Source organism: Anas acuta, chromosome 1 (assembly GCF_963932015.1).
Source record: "Anas acuta chromosome 1, bAnaAcu1.1, whole genome shotgun sequence".
Lineage (NCBI taxonomy): Eukaryota > Metazoa > Chordata > Aves > Anseriformes > Anatidae > Anas > Anas acuta.
In genome coordinates, this window is record NC_088979.1 from 112,902,211 (window position 1) to 112,925,137 (window position 22,927).

Genomic DNA, 22,927 nt, shown 5'->3' on the forward strand with positions numbered 1-22,927 from the left:
TTAGAGTCACAGTTAAATGGGTTTTTTAATGGGTTTAATATTAATTTCTGAAAACAATAGAGGTGCTATACTTTGTGAATGCCTCAACTCATTTCAATCATGTTTCCCATATACTGGCATTTAACAGTGCTTTTTATCAGTTTATTACTCTACATAGCTTAGGGAAAACTGCCAAGTGCTAGATACTTGGTATTAAACTGATGTGTATGACTCACACAAGCACTAGTTACACTGGTGTGGTGCCAGATTGTCTCAAAGTCACCCATATTTTCTTAGATGTTCATGATGATATACACACACCAAGATTAACATGATGAAGCTTTCAAAACAAAAGTTGATTTCAAGTGATAAGCTGTTATTATCCATTCCTTTAACTTGCAGAGCCATAGCCCTTTATGGTCTATCTAGCTACAGTTCAGTTTTGGTTCTCCCTAAGAACAGCTAAGTATTTGCAATGAAGTTACTCCAACAAAATAAAGTTACTGAACAAAGATGAAAAGCATGCATACCAACAACATCCATAAATCCACATCAGCAATTACTGCATCTTAATCATCTTTGCTGCAAACTAGTCTAAAGTTAGATTTTATTTACCATAACCTAGAACGTAAGCTTTCAACTGGCATGTATTTCTACTTTTTCAAAAACTCAATCGTTTTATGAAACCGAGAATTCAGACTTGGCCCATTTTAGTCTGTTAGCCAAGGCTGCAAACGTAATTTGAATGATAGCCTTACATTTTCATGCATAACTATCATACGACTGACAGCAAATCATATTCATAGAACTGACAACCTCAAGTATCATTTATTTGAAATAACCTTCTTTAAGGTTAGAACAGGGCTGAGGACATACCTAAACTTGAGAAATACACTAAGTATTTGAATGTTACACACAAGAAGGATATTGCACCAGAACTAATGATGCTTTTCTAGTTTTTGTCTGACTCAGTACTTCTTACAGTGTAACTGTCTTTATTTGCTTTCAGACCATTACACACCTGTGAGTTAAAGTTTATATAACTTTAATTCTGTTTACAACTAATTCTACTGCTTCATAGTACTTAAAAGTTTCCAGTACACTAACTCATTAGATACTTAATTGGAACATACTGGTTTTCTGCAATGGCTCTCAGCATAGTTACGTCACTATGAGAAAATGAAACCATCCCTTCTGTGCATACAGGCATCTACCAAATAGGAATTGTGATTGACACTGCTTCAAGCGTCCCTCCAGTTTCAGTCTTAAGTTTCCATTCTCATATCCATCTGACTTTCCTACTTAGTTTTACATGTAGGTGTCTTCAGAGTAAGATCACAGGATTGCTTTCATGTATCATGTAACTGGTCAACTTGCACTCTGATGCTATTCTATATTGTAGGACTAACATCAAATTATTGAACAACTTCAAAGCCCACACAAGAGAATGAACATTAATTTGTGTCTTAAATCCTTGGGAAGTACTGCTGTATTAGCACTTGATGATTTAGCTAGGTAGTAGTTAATTTAGGCAGTCTCTCATGGAAATTTGGAGAGTTTTTTTCTTTACACATTTGTACAACAGTATTCACGTACACCCTGCTACATTAGTTTTCTTTCTCAACAGAACTACCATGGTAAAACATTATTATATAGATGCACAGATGTTTTCCAACAGCACAGGTGCTAAACAGATGCACAAGTTTGCCATACTATACGGAGCTCATCAAATAGATGTTCTGTATGAGATACTTAACTTTATGATTATTGGATACCTGTACCCTGAGAAAAGCAAACAACCAGTTAAGGCACTGCAATGAACACATAACTTAAACTTCCTTGAAGGAAATCTCTGACTTTGCTAAAGCTGGTCACTCCTCTCCCCCTAATAACTGTTGTTTTGATTATAATATACAAGGTACTGTTGGTTGTAGTACATCTTGCCAAAACAGGTTAAGATTGGCAAAACAAAGTTCACCTACCAAGAAGTAGGTAGCATTTTCAAAAGCTCTACGGAGACAACCTCAACCACAATAACTTGTGCGGTATGCTGCCATTATGAAGAGTCAGTTTATTCCCAAGTTCTGCTGTAGGTGTTCACTCTGTATTTCTACTTCACTTCCATACTATGGAAAGGCTCATTCCATGCAACAGCTGGCTCTTCAGTTGTCTATTTCAACTACTGACAGAAGTCAGAGTTAACATACTGATGTTACCAAGATATAAGACTTACCTGATATGTAGATAGTCTTCTGATCAGTTCTCTGACCAAGTGCATTAGTCACCTTACAGATATAAGTCCCAGTGTAGTTGTAAGTCAATGGGCTGGTGAACTGCAGCGTGTTGTTGACAGACAGCAGTCCTTCAGGCCATTGTCCATCCAACCTAAAATGAAACAGTTGGCCATACTTGAGCTGCGAATCTTCAAGACTGAATTATTAATTTAACTGGGTTAAATATTATACAAAGGAGGCTGAAGTGAACTTGCACTGAACACTGATTCTCAATGGGCCTTCACTGGATGTTCTCAGTCTCTAACTGAATATTTAGCATTTTAAGTTCCGCATCAAATCCTTTAAGCATCAAATCTGCTGGCAATAGTAAAACATCTATTAACACTGCTTGAATTAAGTTTCTTCAAGTTCTTTTTGAGATTATTTTTTTTATCCAAATCAAGTTGTGAAGACTATTAGTTCAACAAGGTGAATTTAAATTACTGTCAGGATTATCTGACTATCTTCCAGACAGTTCAGCAGTCACAAATAATATTTCTGGCAGTGCAAGATGAAGTTACAGGATAATTTCACTAGCATTTGTCAGCAGGAGTTCAAGCAGTTTCTTACCCCTCAACCTGTCTTTTCTTTACACCACCTCCATAACTTACCTTCTAAATTACAGCACTGTAACTGGATTTGATGCTTAGCAATGCAATTAGGGAAACAACTGATTATAAAAAAAAAATTGTTCCCAACGTTTTCTAAACCTACTACTTACCTGAAACATTTTGTATATGGTAGCAGTAACAACTGTGTAAGGACAATAGAAAAGAAAGGGCAGAGGGACTGGAACTATTTTAACACAGCTGCCAACTACATACTAAAACACCTGTATAGTTTAATGCCTATACCACCACATTTTACTTAGCTTTCATCTAGTGATCTGTTAGAAGCTAACAAGGACTAACTTAATATTCAAACACGTGATCACCAGGTCTCCATACCATGGAAGCAGATGGTATTTGCTAAATATTAAGTTGTATCAAAACACAAGAGCCACTCTAACACTACACTAGATATTCCATCAGCTTTAGAGCCTTCCTTAACTTCCTTGATGATTACTGCCCAGAATTGCTGGACATCAGCCATATGAAGCTGATACACAAATGATTCACCTTATGATACCAGTGATGTATTTCAAAGAAGATTATAGAACAGTCTTTGAACGTTACATTGTCATGCTTATATTTCCATATCAACAGCAGTTTTAAATCTTGTTTACCAAGAGCATTTTACAATCCTAGCAAGTACAGTCCAGTTCCACCAGATAGAGCTTCTAGAACTACTACAACAGAAAAAGAATGGTTATTGTTTTTAAGTCAGTGAGATAGTACACAGTCTCAATATTATCTTAATATTCTTTCCTTTTTTCACATGGATTTCCTCTCCTCCCCTCATAGTTCCTCATTCATCAGTATTATAACTGCTTGGGTGGATTTTGTTTAAGCAAAGAGGTACACCCACTTGACTCCAGAAGGTTAAACTTCTCTTGTAAAATTCGGTTCACATGAGCTTTAGGAAGTTCAATAGTGACATCCAAAGCTTCAAGTGTTTAAGCATTGGGTGCATTGTTACTGAAGTTAGAATTGTATTGATTAGTTCCCATATATATCTCAAGCTCAAATAAAAGTGAGAGGCTGTAGTTCAGCTGAATAAACCAGCTGTATTGCTTTTTATAACCTGGCATATTTCTTTTAACACAAATCTTTGTCATCATTTCCACCGCATTAAATTTCAAATTAAGTAATGGAATGGCAGACTACTGTAGCATATAGGTAAAACATGTATTTTCGTTTTCCTGTTTTAGGTGTAACCCTACCATTACCTTTAGTGTTAACTGCAGTACTGACTTAAGATTCCTATGCCTGCATCTAGGATGGAGTTATTATAGCAATATTTTGGTTTCCTGTCAGACTGCCATCCAGTAGTTCTCATCTTATCAATACCACATTTTCAAACCATGTTATGAGTGCTCCTGTAGGCTATTATAACTACCATTGGGCAAGCAGGAAAATGGATTACAACTTTAGACCAGTAAGTGTTCCTGTGATTTTAACTACAAGATCACTGTGATGTTGTGACTTACAAATTCATAACGCTGAAATTCATAACCAAAGTTATTCCCTTGGTGCCAACAGTGGTACCACATCAACTTCAAGTAGCTGGCTTTATTTTATTTTCATAGTACAGATTGATTTGTTTGCTTTTGTCATCTTGTGTCTCTTGCCCCACATACATACGTGACTTCAAAAAGCTACACAGAAAGTTTCAGAGTAGAGCCATCCAACCTTACATTCGTGTAATGAAGCTGTTATTTAAGAATTTCTATGCAACTTTATTTACTCATTTGAGACATTCAAAGCCTAGTTTACATTAAGCTGAACACTGCTTGAAAAACATAAAAAGTTGCATAATTCACTAAGTAGGAGTTGCCATCTCAACTGTAGTTTACAGATTTTAAAATGCAGATATTGTGAAGTGTCTATAATCTTGAAGTAATAATAGGACACAGCTAATGAGGTAATTGGATGTATCATGCTTTGTATTATACTGCAACATAGTTTATTCTGAAGCACTCATAAGATAAAATCTTTCCAAGTTAATGATAAACTGTTCCAGGCTGGTAAACTTAAAAGATATCCACCCACCAATATTCATACATAAACATCTTGTACTCCCTTTTTAAAAGAGACTTGGTAAGACAATTACATCTCAATAGAAGTTACATAAAAAAATCCATGAAGAAATAAAGTTATTAACTAGGATTTTATACCACCACTATTATGTGGCATGGCCCTTTTTAGAAATATTTACCTGGTCCACATCAATTCCATAGGTAATGGATTTGCATCAGCATTACACCTGAGCTGAACATTCTCTCTTCCAACGAACCAGTTTCCATCATAGCCAGTTACTGAAACTTCTGGGGCATCTGCCAAAAGGTAAAACCCATTAATAACCACAGTATTTTCTTTAAACAAGCTCTGTGTAACAACCGGTTTGGTGCAGAAGGTAGTTGTGTTAGTTTTTAAATAAAAAAGCAGAAACAGTTCCGAGCTATAGCACGATATGCAGCAGTAGATAAAATGGGAAACAGTTGTTAGAACTGGTCCAACTGTCCCACTGCATTTTCCATGAACAGCATTTGAATGCTGTCAAAGACCTTCAGAAGAGAAGAATCAGTTTAATATTCTGTGTTAATTTAGAGCTAGTTCTCACTAACAAGATACAAGTAAGAGATCAGAATACTGTTTTGAGAAGCAAAGTGAAGTAATTAAGAAACCAATAAGGTCACAGATGCCAACTGAAAAGGTTAGCAGTCAGCCACTGGCATTGTGATGTGGCAGGATGTTATTAGGGCTCTTAAGAACAAGAAGGCCACTTCAGATTAGTCAGAGACCTATCTGAAATATTCAGAAAACACTGTGAAGAACCACCACTAGGACTATGTATAGTTGGTATAAGCTCCTACAGCCAAGGCACAGGAATATTCCCAACAGCTGTGAGTAGAAAGGAAGAATCAAGACCAGAAGAAGAAGAATTATATGCTCTGCTCACTTGCTGCTGTGTTGCTTAGCATACAATAGTGTTACAAGTTCTGAAACATGACCTAGCACTGCATCTCATGTATTTTAGTATCAACCTGACTAATTTTCATATATATAACTTGAGTCTCGTTCAGTGTCAGAAACAGAGGAAACCAGACATCTATAACTTCAATTCAATACTGAAAAGAGAAACCAGTACTAATAACTGTTTAGTACCCAAATAACTGATTTCTCAATTGTGCTAAGAGAAGTTTGTACATACTTGGCAATAACAAAAAGTTGATCCTTTAGAAATTCAAATGTATTAATCTTTCAAGTATTAATGTTCACATGCAGCAAAGTTGTCTTAAGTCCTAACCAGCATCATTTCCAAAAGGAGAGAAATGAAGTACAGCTCCAAAGGCCATCTCAGTTCAAAGTAGTACGCTTAGATGAACGAAGCTTCACTAAACAGTGAGAGTAACAAATCCACAACAGGTTTTCACCACACTAAAATAACAAGGTTTGTTTTTTCTATGCATTCTATTTCTTGTAATTGAATTGACAAGCTTATGTGATTTAGGAACTTTAAAGCATCACAAAGCTGAAACAAAAGACTATCAAAGGAAGAAATTGAACATAGCTCATCTTGGTCACACATTCATTGCTTAACAAAATACTGATCACATACCTGAAGCTTACTTGCCCTAACATGTTTTTATCAAAGAAGAGTTATAAGCCATTTTGCTTCATATTCAGGTGTTTTCAAGATACAAGTTCATTAAACAAGCCTGGTACACAAGTTTGAGTTGTATGATCAACAACTGTTAACACTGCATATTATATTTACATAGCATTATGTAAATTAGACTGGAAAAAGCTTAACATCTAATTTGAAAGTAACTTAATCCCCATAAGCCATGCTTTCCATTTGTCTTCAAAAACACACATCCTCATTAGAACTCTTTTTAACACTACTGAAATCATAGGACTCCAAATAGTTTATAGATAACTTAGTTTTGTCTGTAATCTTTGTTATATTAAATATAAACAGGGATAGTAAGTTCACCCATGAGTCAGTATCCAAAACAAACAGTGGAAATGTAACAGTATTCTAGTTTTCTGATGAGACTTATTTAAAATTAAAACAGACTCTAGACTCCTACTCTTTGCTGATCTACCTATTGTCACATTGTTTTCTTCAGTTTTCTTTTTTCCTGAAGCTGTAAATGCTCATCTCCCTGTGGAAGGTATGCATTGATAAAGAATGCAATCATAATAAATAGATACCCTGAAGTATACTTACACTGTATATCCAACACATGAGAGTATCTTATCTCCTTTTCCAAAGCTGGGTGCTTCACAATACAAGTTATACGTCTTCCTCTTGCAAATCGTGTAGGTACAATATTATACTGACTTACAACTGTCACTGTTTCATTTGGAAACAAAGTAGAGCTGGATTCCATTTCACCAAGACCTCCTTCCCAGTCGATCTCTGCAGCAGGTTTTCCAGTGGCTGCTGTACAAATTGCTGCTGTTGTTTGATTTGCACCATCTATTAGAGGGTTTGGTCCTTTTGTTAAGCTCACAACAGGTTCAACTAAGGAAGGGATAAAATTAAGTTTAATCAACAACATTTTCAAAAGTCTCTGTATATAGAAGAATTAAGCAGACATCTAAACCATTTGAAAAGCCCATGCTAATCAGTTATCCTGGCAACAAATAATGTGAGCTACTAAGGGTGAAAGCTGTACACTGGAGTTTAAGGTTGTTCACTCACTATGTTTAATGTGCTGACAGTGAATTCCTGAGCGGTTAGGTTCAAAACATCACCTACAGTGCTTCATTTCCAGTGTCTGACAGATTAGTATATTAGATTGAGAATATGCTGTTAATTTATAGAACGCTTGGGTTCTGCTGCACTTTGAAGTTTTGTACTTAAGCTATGAATCTATACTGCCGGTTCCTATCATTTTAAAGTTAGTGCTTGGGGGTTAGAAAACTGACTTAAGAGTTTAAGCTTCATTCAGTTAGTCATTGCAACAATACAGACGGATTCCAAGCTAAAAAAAGCAGTAAGGAATTACCCTTAAAAATCATTTTAACATATGTATATACACAATCATTATGTTAATTATAAACAAAAGTATACATGTACAACAACTTATGCATTTAAGTTAAATGAAAAGTTTCCATCTATGTAAAATACTTGGAGGCATAAATTTGAGATATAGACTGTCAATAGCTATAGAGGTAAAAAACTTGACCCCAATACCTTTGGCAACACGAAGAAAATTCTACTTGAAGAACTTAACTTCCTTTTAAGCCTATTGCTTACCCCCAGGTTTAGAGCATGCTTGTTTCTCAAGGTTAGGTTCATTATGCACAGACCACTGCATTCTGTAAAGCCTTTAAAAAGGACTCCTTCCTGTTTCAGTAGTCTCTTCCAGCCCCATAAGACTCATCCACCAGTAACTGCCTAAGTCAGCCAGACCATCTGCTGTTTCTGACGCAAACTAAGATTTTGGTGTTTCGGATGGTCTGTTTCAATATCCAATACTGGAACATATGGGTTTCCCTGTAGCATACTAGCTTATTTCAAAACCCTTGTCTTGTGATGCAATTAAGCTATCTGAGCCCTCTGAAGTGAAGCCATCAGTATGTACTACAATGCTTTGCAATCTACTACAACGGAGCAGCCTTCAATAATAACAGGCCACTAGCAACTCCTGCCCACTTGCATATTTTAATATCCTTTAAGAACACCAGTGAATTAGACCTCTGCTTCTTACAAAAAAGCTAGCCTGCATGTTTTAAAACATGACAGAGCAGAGTTCACAATACCTCCCAAGATACTTCTCCAAATAACAATACCTGTAAGACGCAACTAATACGTTATTTCAGCTAGATTGAGTTCATTTTTAGAATCAGTTTGTCTGCCTTCTGCTCACTCTATACCACTCTTCAGTCACTGAATTTGGTTTATATGTTCAATTACATTAAAAAGAAAGGCAACTATTCAATAGAAAACCATATAAAAATCTGTTCTCTCCTATGCTTAAGATATATCTGGTGCTTGAAGAATATACCTCCTAAGTTCAAAGTTAGGTGTTGTGGGGACAAAACATTTAGAACAAATTGCTTTCTGCCGTTTTTCTGAATGCCTACCCCTTTGTGATTTGTTAGTGACCCTACCATAAGTAAGCCAACAGCAGAGTTATTCCATCAAGTCCTACATTTACTGTTTTCAATTTGAACCATCTACAACAGAGCATCATCTTTCAGAGTTTGATACTGTATACTCCAACACTACCAACAACTGAAGCGTTCTGTAATAAGCTCGGATATTCAAACTGACGTGTATACAAAACATCCCATTGTCTGAAATAGCTTTCAAAACCTAGCATACGTAACTGGACATTTTTACAGTTTTACTATTTGGCAAACAATTTAATTTCCCTGATTTTACTTAAGTATTACTCCCTCATTCTCCCCAAATAAGCCTCTTCAATAGCTTTTGTAGAGGCTTTATCAGCAGCATTACTGAAACACAGAAGTAAACACCCGAAGTTACACTTCGGTCTCACAAGCATAAGGATACTTACTTCTATTGTACCACCCACTAACCTCCCCAACCTCCAAGATCTCCATCACTACAAAAAGATCCAAGCAACTTAGCAGCTAGCATTAGCTTTTCAGATCAGAACTTCCAGATGTATTTTGAGCTAGAAGTAAAACCTTCATATATTTTGTTTCTTTGAACTTTCCTCAAAGATACCAATACACAGCTCCCAAGTTGTCCCCTCTACCCATTTATGAGAGAACACAAGGCTCAATTACAAGTTTTAACAAGCATAATTGGGACCTCCAGATGCAAAAGAGACTACTCAGTATGCTGTTTCACTGACCATGCTTGTTAAAAGAAGCATGCTTCCTTTAAGCTTCAAATATTAGGTGCCAGAAGTTAGGATACGTGCTTGTTTTAAAAGCTTAGTTTCTCCTCATTTTTATCGTCAATTGAAAGAAGAGGTTAATTTAACATGCTCAAGTAACATCCAATATTTGTGAGGTGGCCCAGCTTCAGTTGATCATTAGTCTGACATTCATCAGAACAACACCAACTTCTACTATTCACGAACTAGTCAACTACGTATAACACCCATTTCTAGACTAGAGTGTTTTAGTGCTTTAGTGTTTTATACTTAATATTTAGGCTTCCACTGTCACATCTTCCTATAATTCATGGTTCTTGGACTACAACCAACTGAAAGATAACCAAATAACCACCTAACTTACTTTTATATCCTTCACAATTGCTTTGTCCCAGCAACTGAAGCGAAAACCAGCAACAGACAACTGAATACTCATTCTGTAACTTTTCGGGTTGTTTTATTCATGGATTAAGGAAAATATATTTTGAATGAATCCTTACTCACAAGTGTTTGCTATCATTGCCCAACCCTGAATTTCACTGAAAGTTTTTTTTCCTCCAGTATAGCTTTTATATGCACAAGCAGCAGTCCACTTATGCCCCAGGAGCGTTAAGTGTGCACTACATGAGTACAGAAATGGCATTCCTTTCATTGCTCAGTGCTAACAGCAAAGAGGATATGACACGGAATAGATTGGGATAACATCACAGAAGCTGCTTCAACGATCAGTTAAAACATTACATCCCAATCAAATGAAAACATTGTTAGTGGGTAAAATGGAACCACACCAGTCCTACAAATATCCAAAAGCAGAACAGATCTGCTTCCTCAGTGTAAGAGTGGAAGGACAGTGGCAGCTTCCCCCAACCCCCGTGAGTAATCAGGAGAATAGGTAATAACAGAACAGCAGTTTGACATTCTTATTTTTGGCCCTAGTTTACCAAGTTAAGTTTGAAAACACAGTGTTTTAGACAAGATTAATATACCTGTTTGACCCAAAAAGCGTTTGCATTTCTTCATCATCCTAGCCTCTGCTTCTAAATGTGCACTTCTTAACGTGACATGAAATACTAAGGTAAGCAAACTGTGACTAGGAAAGTCAGCACATGTGGTAACTCTTTAAACTTAGAATGCAAGATATGTCCTAAAATACCATCAATATCCTGTGGTAAAACATGACATTTTATGTTTGTTTTCCCTTTATTTGTTTTCTGTGTCTCTTCTATACAGCATACAAGCACCTTCTACACCATGGAGTTCAATGTACTTAAATGTACCAACTGTGCATATTAAGGCAACTGCTTGCTAAATAGATACCAAAAACCTAAGAAGGAGATTGATTGGATAGCAAATAAACCGTTTCAGCCCCAGGACATGAACTTTCCTCACTTAAGGGAGAGATTTTTAGAACAAGGGAAAACCACAGTCCAGATAAAGCTGAGTAAGTCACATTAGGTTTTTAGGTTTTGATTGGAGCTATTCCATGCCCTAAGATTAAGCTTGTGGTTGCTGAGCTCAGGCTATGAAAGCTGAAGAATTTGTTACACACATATTCTGAAGACCAGTCTGAATAGCATTACTCTCCTACTACTTTTAGTACTTAACTCTAGATGTCAGTGCAGGGACAAGTTCCCAGAAGGGAAAAACACTGAGACTGAGCAAGCCCCACAGCATTACCCAGCTCTACATGCAAGCCAAGCACCTGCTAACCAGGATGGAAAGGCAAGTTGCTTTAAGAATGATGATTAGAGGAGGAAAAACACCTATAAAGACTGTTTTGTGTCAGGAAGCACTAGCACTCTCATCCCTTCCTACTCCTATCCACTTAGAGAGCTGTACCTAGTCTTTTGTGGTAGAGGTACTACTCTCAAACATGCTTATTTGGCACTAACTTTTCCAAGTATGAGATGCATCCTTGCCAAGAACTGGAAAGTCTTTAAAATTCAGAGGTAGGTACCATGTTACTAACAAGCTTACAGCTATCAGCATCTATATCAACTACAAAAAAAAAGCTACTGATGAGATGACTGCATACCTGCCAGATTACTCCATCTATTCTAACAAACATTTCATAGTAGATGGCTCAAATGCATTGCAGTGCTATTCTGAAATGCTGAACAAGGAACACACAGGTATTTGCTTTCCAAGTTCCAGAGTCTTATCTTTTTTTTTTTTTTTTTTACAAACTTTAGATTTGGAAGACAATGTCCAACTATTAGGAAGGTTTGAAAATATCCCAGAAAGGAGGACTGACAAGAAAAAATGAGGGATAGCAATAATAACCTCCCATTGTATACCAATGGGATTGAACCCTAAAGCACAGAGATTTTTCAAGTAGCCATGGTCATTACTGCTTGTAATGCAGATGGGAAAGAGGTGGAAGAGAGAACCACAAGGCTACATACTTTGTATCACACAGCACTTCTTTGAAGTTAGTTGTTTCAAATTGCATCAAGTCACTTGCTTTGATGCATTTATTTTGCCCCACCTTGTGGTGAAAAATACAGTTCACGTATCACACTAAAGCCATATAACTTATGTTATATGGGATTCTACTATCGTGGAAGAGATCAGAGACCAAGAATATCCTAAAACACACATTTACTTATGAAAATAGAAGGCCAGCTCTACTGAACAAAATAGCACTTACCTACTTGCAGTAGATGCAGAAACAACTGATTTGATTACTTTAAAATAATCAAATATTATCCAGAACAGGTAAGTAATATGCTTTTAAAGTTTTAAAGTCATCATTTCATACTGTACAACTACGTAAGTCAGCCTAGAATTCAGTACTAGTCCTTCTGATAGCATTCCAATACAAAAACATCACGGGGGACAAAAAGTAGTTTAAATGAAATAAAGCGTGTTATTTAAGCTTCGCATTATAGCTACCCGTAACTAGACAAGGGTTTCAATTACCTCTCTTCCAACAGTACAACAGCAGTTTAGACAGCTCTGCTTTTATACTGCATAGGTAACAGTTTACATCACCAACCCAAAGCAACTACATTAGCTTACCATATTAGCAGCAAAGTCACAAGGGCATGTAGGCCAAGCAGTGGCTAACACTGCCTTCAACACCTTCACAGCACACATGCAAGTCCCTAGCAACAGCACGGCCAGGATTAAGTTCTGAAGACCTATACAAGATGTCTAAAAAGGATTTTCTCCTAAAAAGCATTAGGACAATCAAAGAATAAGTTCTAAAAAAGCAAGGCCCTAAAGAAGCCTTCTCAATGAAGCTGTTAATATCAAGATATCCGTTCTGAATGAGTATCAAGTATATTTTTGCATTTTCTTCTTTAACCTCCTGGCAACGCAACATCCAAGCCTGCAGAGTCTTGCTACCAAGTTAATGCTATTAATTCCATTTCCTTTCATGAAGATTACTTACCCAGTACTGTTACAGTTATCGATGACTGTGCATTTCCAAGTGGGAATGTAACTGCCTTGCAAATATATTCTCCTGCATCAGAAAAGCTTACATTTTTCAGGACAATTGTTGCATCGGTGAGCGAGTAGTTTTTAAATGACACTCTTCCTTGGTATTTTCCTTGAATAGAAATTCCATATTCAGGGTGATGAACAGCAATAGTCTCTGAATTTTTACCGTGCATCTTCTCCCACGAAACTTGTGTTATTGTTTCATTTACATCAATTATGCATTTCAGTGCAACCTTCTTCCCCCAAACTGCTGTCACATGTGGATCAACAATTGGTCCAGCTAAGGTACCTAAAAACAAAGCAATCATTAGTTTGTATACAAAAATGTTACACCTCCAAGACTTCATATTAAGCCTCCTTTATTAGTCAGCTTGCCTTTTACAAAGAGAAGTCCTACTTCTACTGAGGAACCATATTCTAGCTGATTCACAGCAAAATACAAACACGTATTTTGCTCTTACGAAAGACATGCTTTAAGTAGAAGCCAAACTAGATGTAGATCTGTAATTCTTCAGAGAACACTAGCATAACTGTGTAACGACCTACCATGACAACCTGATGATCATATAACTGGTGTATCCGTCTTTTATCAAGCCAACTAGATATGATATGACATCTAGATCCAGAGCAACAGGTTAAAAAAAGATAACTGCAGTTATTTCTCAACTTCAGAAGACTCCTAGGAGACCATTTAGTGCAAAATATATGTTAAGCCTTCTACCACTCATAAATTAATTTGATTTTTAAGTGTCTACAGGTAAAAAGCTGCCCCTTACACTACTTCATCTCCAACATTCACCATCAACTTAAGAAGACAATTTTAGCTTGAATACTCTAGTTTCCAGTGAAGACACACCGTCACATAAACTTCCCGCTAAACTATAGCACTCTCTTCGTACTACGTCTTTCCTCTGTATTAACACAGTAAAAACACAACAGTAGGGATGCTTACCATTCTCTTAAGATTCAATTTACTTCTATTCAAGACCTAAAATATTTCCCACAGTAGAAGTCTTATTCTAAGTCAGCATTTTGCACTACCTCCTTTCAAGACAGGAAACCCACTAAACAAAGTAGTTTGTACCTGTTCATTAAACTACAAGTCCCCAACTTCCTCTGCCAAAGATATGTTCCAGTAACTTCAATCATTCATTCTCCAATTAAACTAACACAACAAAAAAAAAAAATCAAGGTCTTAATCCACGCTGCGTTTATTTTTACTGTGCTTAAATTTTCAAGGTACTATTTCAACTGCTCTAATTTTCCCTTCAGTAGTCGAATTGGTACTTGAGCTGTTACTTAAAGAAGTCGCATGGGAACAAGACATGGGTCCAAATTTTTAGTAGCACAGCTTTCACATATATGAAGAGGTCATTCAACTGGAGACATGAACCATATTATTGGTCACAAAGTCTCAAGAGGAAAAAAATGTTTTCAGGAGAAATTCTCTATACAACTTTACATGAATCCCTTGTTGAAAACTCTGAATTTCCCATCAATTGATTTTTCAGTGCTCAATGCATAACTAAGTCAAAGAAGTCACATGAACAAGTAATTTAAAGACTCAGGAGATTCCATCTGTACAGAACTCCTGACTAAAAGCAGTACTTTGAAAATACAAAGTACCAGAAGTAAACCCAACTAAGGAGAACTTTACACAAAGACAGCTGACAGGCCAGTAGGGGCTGTTAAGGGGAAAAAGGTCAGGAAACTCAAAAAAAAAAACAACAACCACACAACAGGTGTAATCAAAGAACACTTGCTAGCCTCTTCACACTTCCACAACTAGTACACATTGAGACAGACACTCTAAACAAGGCAGCTGTCTAAACACTTGATTAAAGCAGGCTGAGTTCTGCCCAAACTTGGGTCTCCACTTGCCATTGCAGTTTACATTCAAGGACAAGTTTGGGTGTTCCTTGGAAAAGCTAACTATTGTTTTCTACTTCACATGTAAATAAGGCTCACAAGTTTTATTTCTGTGACACATCTCCGATTATACCATGTTGCATGTTTCACAATGTCCACAATGTATGTATTCTATGATGTCATGGACTCCACAAAGTGATTTTTGTTCTGGAAGCACCAATTCAGAATGTCAGGCCTATACAAAGTCTCCATCTGCACCAAACATAGAAAGATCAGCTGTATTAAGTGCAACCAGCTACTACTAAGTACAGAAAAGCCCTGCTATCTGACAACAGCAACTTGGACTTCTGGGAAGGCAACAAACTGAATAGGAAAATCATTCTGCTTTACAGCACAGCAATTAATTTGTTTCCTTTTAAATTACATCTTAGCTTTTTAAGAGTCCAATTGCAATAGTTACAGGCATTAGCTACATAAAGATGACGCAAGCACATTGAAAAAAATCATTACTGAACTAACAATTATTCCTGTTTTCTTCAGTTGTGAGAAATCTGATCTTTTTCACTATGGAATACATTTAACAGCTCATTTGTGCTTTGAGACCTTTGTGTTATTTCTTACATGGACTGCATGGATATTTTCAGCAGTCCAACTTCACCACTGCTACTTTTAAAGATGTACAAGCTGGAGCAAAGAGGCCTCAAATACACCTGCTTGCAGCTATGTAACATTCACCAGCTACATTTTGTTCTTCATTTACCTTTGACAATACAGGAAATAGAGCTAACAGAATATTAAACCAAGTTTTACAAATGTGTCTTGTCTTCTGATACATTCAAATTCCAAAGAAAAGATCAGCTCACCTATGTTAGTCATTTAACTTGCAATTACACATCCTTTGCATATAAGGAAATGAAAGAGGCAGGGGATGCACAAAGAAAATTAATCTGTTAGCAAAGGATTAGCAGAATGATCCTTAGTAATTTTGGGGTAACTAAGTATTGGCTGTGTTTAATATAGACTCTGAAGAGCCTCCCTCAAGTACACAGCAAGGCTTGTGAGAAGTCAGGTAAAACTAGTTGCTTCTCTAAAAATTAAAAGGAGTGCAGCTAAATATGTAGTGGGAAAAAAAGTTTCTGAAGAAGATGCCAGCATCTAGCACAATTAGAAGCAGCAATGTTCAAGAAAGCACTTGTCAACTGTGACCATTAACTTACATCAAGTCTAGGAGCAAACATCTGCACTACTTTACTATCACACAAAACAAGAAACATTGCAGTTCCAAATGTTTGTATACATTACTCCCAAGTGTACAGATTATTATACAGGCACATGAAAAACAGAAGGTACAGACTCTCGTAAATATAAGCTATTCTTTCCTGGTGTTCCATCAGTTTAGTATTTTCTCCTCACCACTCTGGAATTACCTGTGCACCTCACCTTTCCATCTCCAACTCAGAGCTGTTTTTCCTATCTACACAGCTATAAATTTGGGGGAATTTGTGTAGCTTTGTTTTGTCAAAGCGGATAGAAGTTTGTTACCTACACGATGAATATAACTTCAGAAGCACTACTATCCTTAAGTATCCTTTCAAACAGCCTTTGAGTAGCAACCAGAGAATTTCATGATTCTGTCAGTGTACACAACCACCTTCTCAGGAGCTCTTCCAAAAGTGCGAACTGCTTGCTGCAGATGTATCTTCCATTATACAGCTGCTAGAAACCTTATTGGAAGGTTACTCACTCGTTCTTTGTATTTATTACAACTTTTTCAGCATTGACATGAAGCTTAAACCATAATTCATCTCAAACCAATCCAAAATAAGCACACATGCAGACAGCATATACTAGACAGAACTTTAAAAGATCAAAATAGTAGTATGAGGCAATCATGGAAGACAAGTTGTCCTGGTTTGGGCTGGGATAATTTTCTTCCGAGTTGCTGATATGATGCCCTATTCTAGATTTAAGATAAAAATAAACTTCATAGATCTTTCAGTTGTTGCTGAGCATTGTTATTCTTTACAGAATAATTTTGGCTTGATGGGACCTCTGAAAGCCATTTTGTCAACTAAAGCAAAGGCAATTTTGATCAGCTTACTCACAACTGTCTGGTCATTTTCAATGTTTCCATTAAGAGAGATTTTACATGATACACCTGAGATTTTGTTTTTCCAGATTCTCTTTAACATTATGCTCAAGAGTCATCTAATACTGAGTCTTTCCTGCACATTTCCATGCACATTAACAAACACTACAGTGTTCTATCACTGCAGATACAGTTGAAATGAGAATGAGCAACCACACATCTTACAATCAAATACCAACAGATAAGACCATTTTGGCCACACGTGTTTTCACAACTGGGAATCCTGAGCTGGCCAACAGGCTCTCTTCCTTTATAAGATGTGGTTCGTTGCAAACCAGCAATCTAAAACTCCTATTTTGCATGATTTTAGGAACATATCTAGGAACTAGTACTGCATGAACAAAATGTAGTTGCACTGAATGTTTTGAACCTATTACTGGAAATGATAAAAATATTTAATGATCTTGTTAGGCTTCAAGTCCTAGGTCAGAGCAGAGCAAGACAGACAAGCTATGACTGCGTAAAATTTGTTGCTCCAAACTAAAATAACTCACGTAGGAAAGCAAGACTTAAGTTACTTCATGGGGAGGATGTTACGTACAGGCAAGTCTATATTTCTACCACAGATAGTTTCATCAAACAATGGTACACTTATCATCTACTTGCCAAGATTAAAATTCTTACAGTAGCTTTTAGAAAGCACTCATGTTTGCAAACATTACGTTGTATCATGCAGAACTTCTCCAAAGGCAGTGACTGTGGATGACTTAACTGCAAGTCCATACATCAAACACCTTTCTTCATTTCCTACTTGGTTCCATAAAGCAGTAATGATCCATTCATGATATGGTAGACATATATTTAATGCTTAGTACTGACAATTAGTAGTGGATAGAAACATGAAATAAAAGCTTCTGTCCTTGCTATTCAGTAACTTAAAGTTCTGGTCCTCCTCACCTCTACTTGTTGGTGTCTTTATGAAAGATGGTATGTCTACACCCTCCTGCCAACAGTACTCACCTTCCTGCTACTTCCTCCCCACCCCCAAACCAGAAAAGCTCGCATTATTTTCACAATGTGGCTTTAGTCTAGAGAAGCCTTTTCTGAACCTCATTGTTCTGCAGCTCCTGCAGTTAGTTCCTATGTCCATTTGGTGTTTGAAGGCAAAACCACCTTCAATTACACTTGTTGCTTTTCCAAGAAGTTCTGGTTGTAATGCTACCTCTATGCTACTACCATTCAGGTCATTAACCTGAACGCTACCAGAAATTAAACACTTTCTACAACAAAATCTGTTTTATTCAAATAAGCTGTACCTTGAAAGATCTCTTGAGCTCATGTTCTGATCCAAGGTCTTTTTTTTTTTTTTTTTTTTTTTACATTTAGCTCTACTTAGCCGAACACACATACTAAGTTGAACTACTACAGTTTGATTAACCTAAGGTAGTTACGTCATGAGATTTTAGTTGAGTAAGTTCTACTGCATGCTAACAAGCAACTTGTGTTCACTAAAAGAGCTCAGGCTTGTTGCTGCCTCAAGGATTTCTTCACACTTCTGACTCCCGTTGAAGTCACCTGTTCCTCAATTTTAAGTCATTCTAAGGAGGACTGTTTTACATACGTTATTGCTGAGGAGAGCACTTCAAACTCTCAGGGGCTCTTATTGTTCCCCTTAAATGGTTCTTGAAGGAATTAAAACAAAGCACAAATAATGAAAACAGTTTATTGAAGACATCTGAAAGATCCTCATGTTTAAAATGTCATGCTTAAACTATAGAGTTCATTAAATATTATGAGTAGGCTGCTTTTCCAAATAACCCAGGTAAACGTACCATAAGCCACAACTTAAAGCCTATCAAAATTGATTCATCTGCTCTGTTTCAGTTCCTTCTACACCCAGAAGACTTCTCAGCAAAAATCACTTAGAAAGCTCTTCACTCCATCCTGTAACATTCACATCTCTGTGCTTACTTTGTCCCTCCTAAAGCCTAGTGGAAACAACATCTTCCATTTGCACAACTCTCTGGTTTTAGCCTTCAGCTAGTTTCTATTATTTAACTACTTGTGGTTGCTGAACTAACTGTTCAAACTATTAAGTTAATGACTCAACTGATACTCAGAGCTCTCTATTAAAGGAACCGGGAGTCATGAGGACTATTTCCTTTGACACAAGTATTTCCATTCAAGAGCTTATTTTGCTCAACGACTATAATGAATAATAATAAAGTCAAAGCTGTTGCAGATCCATCTTTTCTGTTTGCTTGCTTACAAATTACCTAAAGGTAGTTGACACTACCAGGCATCTTCTACTGGTGAGTTACAATAATTACTGAGTTAATACAATGCGAAGTCATACCCAATCCCATTATCTTTAGATCTTTCAACTTAACTATTATCCTCCAGTTTGGACAGATGTTTTAGAACTCCTTGTCTCTACCGGTCAGCTACAACACCTCTCAGCCTGTTTCATAGACAGCTATGTTAGTTGCATGTAGACACCAACAGTTTCTCAAATTGGTACAGTCCCTCTCTATTTCCAATTTCACGAGTATAGACAACTTAAAAAAAAGCGCATTCATTTAGTACTCTTGGCTCCACACTTGCTCCAAGACGTCTCAAAATAAAATAGCATCACAGAGCTAGGGACTTAACTCCGTTGTGGATGCAGGGATGGAAAGGATGAGCAGCTTGTTCTAATACCTCAGCTGAAATACCTTCTAGGGGAACACGTTTTTTGGCCCTTTGAGTTGACGCACCTCTTTGTTCAAATGAACTGTATCTCTTCATCCTTCCAATTATCTTTTGCATTACCACAGTTGAAATGGAGATCAAATTTCAAGGCCTGGTATTGCAAATACATTTCAGTCCAAGCTAGTTGCATTTGTTTATTTTGAGGTGAAGACTAAAGTTTCACCTTGGTTTAAACAATGAACGTTTTATTTTTAAAGTAACATTTACATTGGGCTCTCTAACTCGCCAGTTTCAGACTGCTCCAAGAATCTGATTTGAAACAGCAAGGCACTTAGCATTATCATTTCACTCGTCAGAAAGCACTTCAAAGATGAAATCAGAGAAAAATCCCTAAGACTTGCTTTCTGTTGTGTTGTTTTGTTTTTTTTTTTTTTTTTATAAACAGAACTCAGGACTATCAAATGTTGCCATGATAACAGAAGCGGCTCGCTGGTAATTCTTAATCAAAATTCTCATTAGTTGAAAAGAGATAGGGTCACGAAAACAGTGACCTCCTTATTGCAGCAAAGCACTCATGCTATGAGAACAGAGTTTAGTCTCCACATGACCAACTTGGTTATTCACTGCAATAAACAGAAGATTTAGAAATCTTTCTTTAGGGAATGGTCATACATGTCTAATTACAACAGCAATCCATTTTTGTTATCAAGTATAGAACTGTGGCCTACTTACCAGTCCACCACTAACTAGTAAGGAAAAGGGACCACATGGCCACTTCCTAGCCACTCATTTTGTGCTAGCTGTCAACTGTTTCTACAAGAAGAGAGAGCCAAACAGTACACGAGTAGGAAAAAAATAAACAAGTTTTCCCCACATCAGCAAGTTACTCAGCTTCTGGGTGTATCCTGCTTCAGTGCTAATGAGAAGAGTTCCAATCAAGAGCTGGGCAGAACAAGCACATCCCATTTTGGTAGCAGCAAGTTGCTATGTCAGCACAGCTTCCCACAGCAGAGTTTTAAGGTCAGGCTAAACATCATTACCTCAGACTACTTTCAGCTGGCATCAGAAGGATAAGTATTCTTCTAGCCCTTCCCCCTCCCGCATCAGTGCTTATCAGGTGCCTTTGAGAGCTCACCCTACAAAATCATCACTTGATTTCTTCCTGAATTATCCTTCGGAGTTGGGTTCTCCCCTGTTAGTCAGTTACAAGTGGCAATGCAACAGAGACAGAAACAGCACAGCCACCCAGTCTGGTGGTATTTTCAGATTTGTTTAGCTAGAGAATGAAATCACTTAAGGACACAACAGAAAGCAACCCTCAAACCACCACTTGAGGCTTTATAAAAATATATTCTTAAATTACTAGGAAGCACTCAGTGTGCGTCTTCAGCAACTGAGAGAACAATCAAATTACTGTCTCAAGAAAAAAGATCACAACCACGGAACAGAACAGACTCACGTAGCTCAAAATGCTTCAACATCAGCTTCCAATTGTAATCATTAGCCAAGTCCTTAGGAGAAAACTGCACTTAAATCAGACAGCAAGTATCATAGCATATTCCTCTTCCGTGATCACCTGCCTGGTCACAATCCCCAGCTCAAGCAAAATGCTAGTTTGGAAATCAAATTTTTGGGGGGAGGTAGGTAATGAGGAACAGAAACAGGGAGTGTTACCTTCCATAATCCTTAGGTTTATTAACTCAACTTCCCCTTTTACCTAAAACATTTCCTTTTTTAATATAAAGGAAAGAAAGCAAGGAAACTAAGTATTATGCTTGTATCTTTGAAGAGCAATTCTTAAAACTTTGTTCAGTTTTTATTGCAACAGTATCACCGGCATGGAAAAGCTGATCAGAAGACAGTCTTGAAAATTAGGAATAGCAATTCAACAGACCCCAGCTAAAGCAAAAGATATCCTGTTGGCCTTTTTCTGCATTACACAGTAACAGAATCACAGACTGGTTGAGGTAGAATGGCATCACTGGAGATCTAGTCAATTGCCCTGGCCAAGCAGTGTCACCTGTAACACATTGTACAGCATCGCATCCAGGCAGGGGTTGAACATCTCCAGAGAAGGAGGCTCCACAGCCTCTCTGAGCAACCTGTTCCAATGCTCCATCACCTTCACAGTAAAGCAGTGTTTCCTCATATTAAGCTGCAACTTCCTGTGTTGCTGTTTGCGCCCATTGCCTCTTATCTTGCCACTGGGCACCATTAAAAAACAGTCTGGCCCCATCATCTTGGCACCCTCCCTTCAGGTATTTATACACATTCATGTCTTTTCAGTCTTCTGTTCTCTAACGTACACAGGCCCAGCCCTATTAGCCCCTCCTTATATGATACTAGCTAGCTATCAGTCTCCTATCCCCCCTAAAAAACAATTTTACTAGCATTCCAAGGACCCAAGCCTTTGTATCAAGGCATCTTGACCAGATGCCAGAAGAAAACCAGGAACATTAAAACAATTGTGCCATGCTATGTTCCTTGATTTCTCCCACAGCACTGATATATTAGCCCCACTGTGGTTGCTCACACGTTCTTCTCTTTGAAAGATTGCTATTAACTTCTGAACATTCACTTGTTCCAGGTACAACTGGACCAAAACTAAGCTCCAGTCTTAATTCCAAAATAGATGCAGCTATTCTATTTACAAAAGCAAATGTAACCCTTCTGTCCAGTAAATGTAAACTTTGATCATGGGAGGCAAGGAGGAGCATTAACAAGTGTTCTCTTATTCCAGTGTAACATACACGTAAAACAATATTCAGTTTGGAGTTCAACATTAACATAGCTTGATCCCAACTCCTACACTAATACTTCAGAGGTCTGTATATCTGAGCAATTATTTTTATTTCCCAACGCTGTTTTCTCCACATGTAACTAGAGCCGAAGCACAAGCTAACACTACCTCTACGTATGGCAAGCACAGTGCCCCTGCATACTCCGCATCTAACCGTTCTCTGAAGACCTTCAGCAACAGGCAGTAGAAAATTAAATACAATCTAAGACACAAAAGGAAAAAAAATTAAAGAAGGTTAGGCTCATGATTCAAATTGAGTTGTCAAGGACAGTCTCAGAAAGCCAGTTTTATAAGGTTAAAGCTTTAAATGTAAC

The 22,927-nt window shown here is 37.3% G+C and overlaps 1 protein-coding gene across 3 annotated transcripts in view; it reads right to left on the bottom strand.

Moving 5' to 3' along the window:
* The window catches only part of NECTIN3 (nectin cell adhesion molecule 3), a 62,804-nt gene that overhangs the window by 23,682 nt on the left and 16,195 nt on the right, over positions 1 to 22,927 (bottom strand). For all 3 annotated transcript variants that reach the window (XM_068693561.1, XM_068693564.1, XM_068693556.1), the window contains exons 2-5: positions 13,115 to 13,453; positions 7,089 to 7,385; positions 5,070 to 5,187; positions 2,213 to 2,364 (exon numbers count right to left, since the gene is read on the bottom strand). In XM_068693561.1, the coding sequence (XP_068549662.1) occupies positions 2,213 to 2,364; positions 5,070 to 5,187; positions 7,089 to 7,385; positions 13,115 to 13,453 (906 nt within the window). The remainder of the gene's footprint in view (positions 1 to 2,212; positions 2,365 to 5,069; positions 5,188 to 7,088; positions 7,386 to 13,114; positions 13,454 to 22,927) is intronic.